Genomic DNA, 2079 nt, shown 5'->3' with positions numbered 1-2079 from the left:
CATAAGGTGAATCCGATAAAGATCCATCACATTTTTTTTTAAACCATTAGAGATAAGAGGAAGACAATCAATACACAATATTTAAAAAAATATTTTTCAATATTTATTTAATACTTTTACATTAAATATTAAAAAAAAATGTTTTTAATATTGTGTGCTGATTAGGCAATAATACCAAAATTGTAGGAAGTAAGGAAATATACTTTAATGGTCTTGTGAGTAATTTTAAATGTTCTTAGTTTTTTTTATCAATGAATAAATTTGTTAAAGGGTATTTTTTAGTCTTTCTATCGATAGTACTCAATCAGCTGAATGTCTTTATTTTAGAATTATTTCTTTGAAAACTCAACTATTTTCGAGATATAAATTAAAAGAAGTCAGATTATAAATTTGAAAAAAATTTTTTTTATTATTACAATAAATATTCAAAATATTCAAAATATTCAAAAGTAAAGAGTGAAAGAGTTGACTTACTTTCAATATCCTACCACTGTGGAAAACATAGTTTTATATTTATTGCAATAATAAAAAAATTTATTAAGCTTATAATCTGACTTCTTTTAGTTTCCTATATCTCGAAAATAGTTGAGTTTTGAAGAAATAGTCTAAAGTAAAGACGTTTAACTGATTGAATACTGTCGATAAAATAATTAAAAAATACCCCATAAAAAATTTGTATATACATATATTTATACGAGGAAAGATTTTGTTTCTTCCAAAAATTTAAAAAACCACTCAAGTTATTTTAATAAAACTTTAAATATATAAAAAATAATAAATCAAATGCCAATTTGAGCCAACACTGGTTAGTAGTTGTGCATTTTTATACCATTTATTCAAAGTGAATATTAAACGTTTTGACCTACGGTCAAGATCCTCTTCAGTACAAAAAATATATTAACAAAATTACATAATGATAGCACATACGAGTATAAGCTAATAACATATAAAATGCAAAATCAATCTTGACAATCATGTCAGTTTTTTAACTTTTTTGTATATAATCTCATGTTAGCATTTTTAAATTATTTTTAATTTTTTGGTCACAATCGTTTTAAAACAAAAAAATCTTTTTTTTTAGTTAACTTTGTAATTTATTGACTAAGATTAAAATAACTCGAATTGGTTAAAATTTGGTGGAAAAAACCAAATTTTTCCTTTATCTTTGACATCTATATCTTTGAAACTGACAATAAGCTGTTTCGACATGTCGGAAATACGGTCATATAAAGTTTTTATCTTGAATTTATATAAGGAATCACTCCTTAAAATCTGTTAAATTACTTAGTAGCCATTCTGTATATGTGTATATATAATATTGTATTTGATATTTTTCCGCGCGCTCTTCGCACGCTTTTAAACGATGATACGAAACGACACGCGAAAAGTGTTTCTTTCTCTGACAGGTTTTCGACAGAATACGATCGGAATTTCCGGGCACCTTGAACAAGATCTTTCCTGTAAAAGGTGACGTGGGTCTGTCAGAGCTAGGGCTCCAGCCCGAAGACAGGGATATGCTGATACAGAGAGTTAACATCGTGTTTCATAGTGCAGCCACCGTCCGTTTTGATGAGCCGCTAAAAATCGCCGTTAATTTGAACATGGTGGGTACAGATCGTATGCTGGACTTGTGCAAGCGCATGACAAATCTTATTAGCGTCATTCACGTCAGCACGGCCTACAGTAATGCCGATCGACGGGAGATTGAAGAATCGATATACATGTAAGTTATATACATAGCTATATGATAGCTATATGAATAATATAGTACTCGGACATTTTTATACTGAGGACTATTTTATCACAGAGATCTGTTGTTCCACGATATTGTTAACACTTTATTTAACGCAGATAAAAAAATATACTTACATTCAAAATGACATACGTTGTCGACTGATAAACATATTATTGTTTTTTAAACAAAATCGGGTGATCCATATTTGAGTTGAGAAAGTAGTTTTAAAATAAATAATTTAAAAATAACTCGTTGCTGTTATCGTTCTGTTTTCTAAAAGTAACTCGTTATCGATACTTGTTTATCGATATTTGCAGATGTTTGCTAATTGAATAATTCAACAT

General features: G+C 28.1%; 1 protein-coding gene across 3 annotated transcripts in view; it reads left to right on the top strand.

Moving 5' to 3' along the window:
* LOC108755205 (putative fatty acyl-CoA reductase CG5065) overlaps positions 1 to 2079 on the top strand; it is a 30064-nt gene that overhangs the window by 22200 nt on the left and 5785 nt on the right. For all 3 annotated transcript variants that reach the window (XM_018498090.1, XM_018498092.1, XM_018498091.1), the window contains exon 3: positions 1407 to 1723. In XM_018498090.1, coding sequence (XP_018353592.1) covers positions 1407 to 1723 — 317 coding nt within the window. The remainder of the gene's footprint in view (positions 1 to 1406; positions 1724 to 2079) is intronic.

This window comes from Trachymyrmex septentrionalis, unplaced genomic scaffold, assembly GCF_001594115.1.
Source record: "Trachymyrmex septentrionalis isolate Tsep2-gDNA-1 unplaced genomic scaffold, Tsep1.0 scaffold86, whole genome shotgun sequence".
Lineage (NCBI taxonomy): Eukaryota > Metazoa > Arthropoda > Insecta > Hymenoptera > Formicidae > Trachymyrmex > Trachymyrmex septentrionalis.
This window is presented reverse-complemented; position numbering and strand designations above follow the sequence as displayed.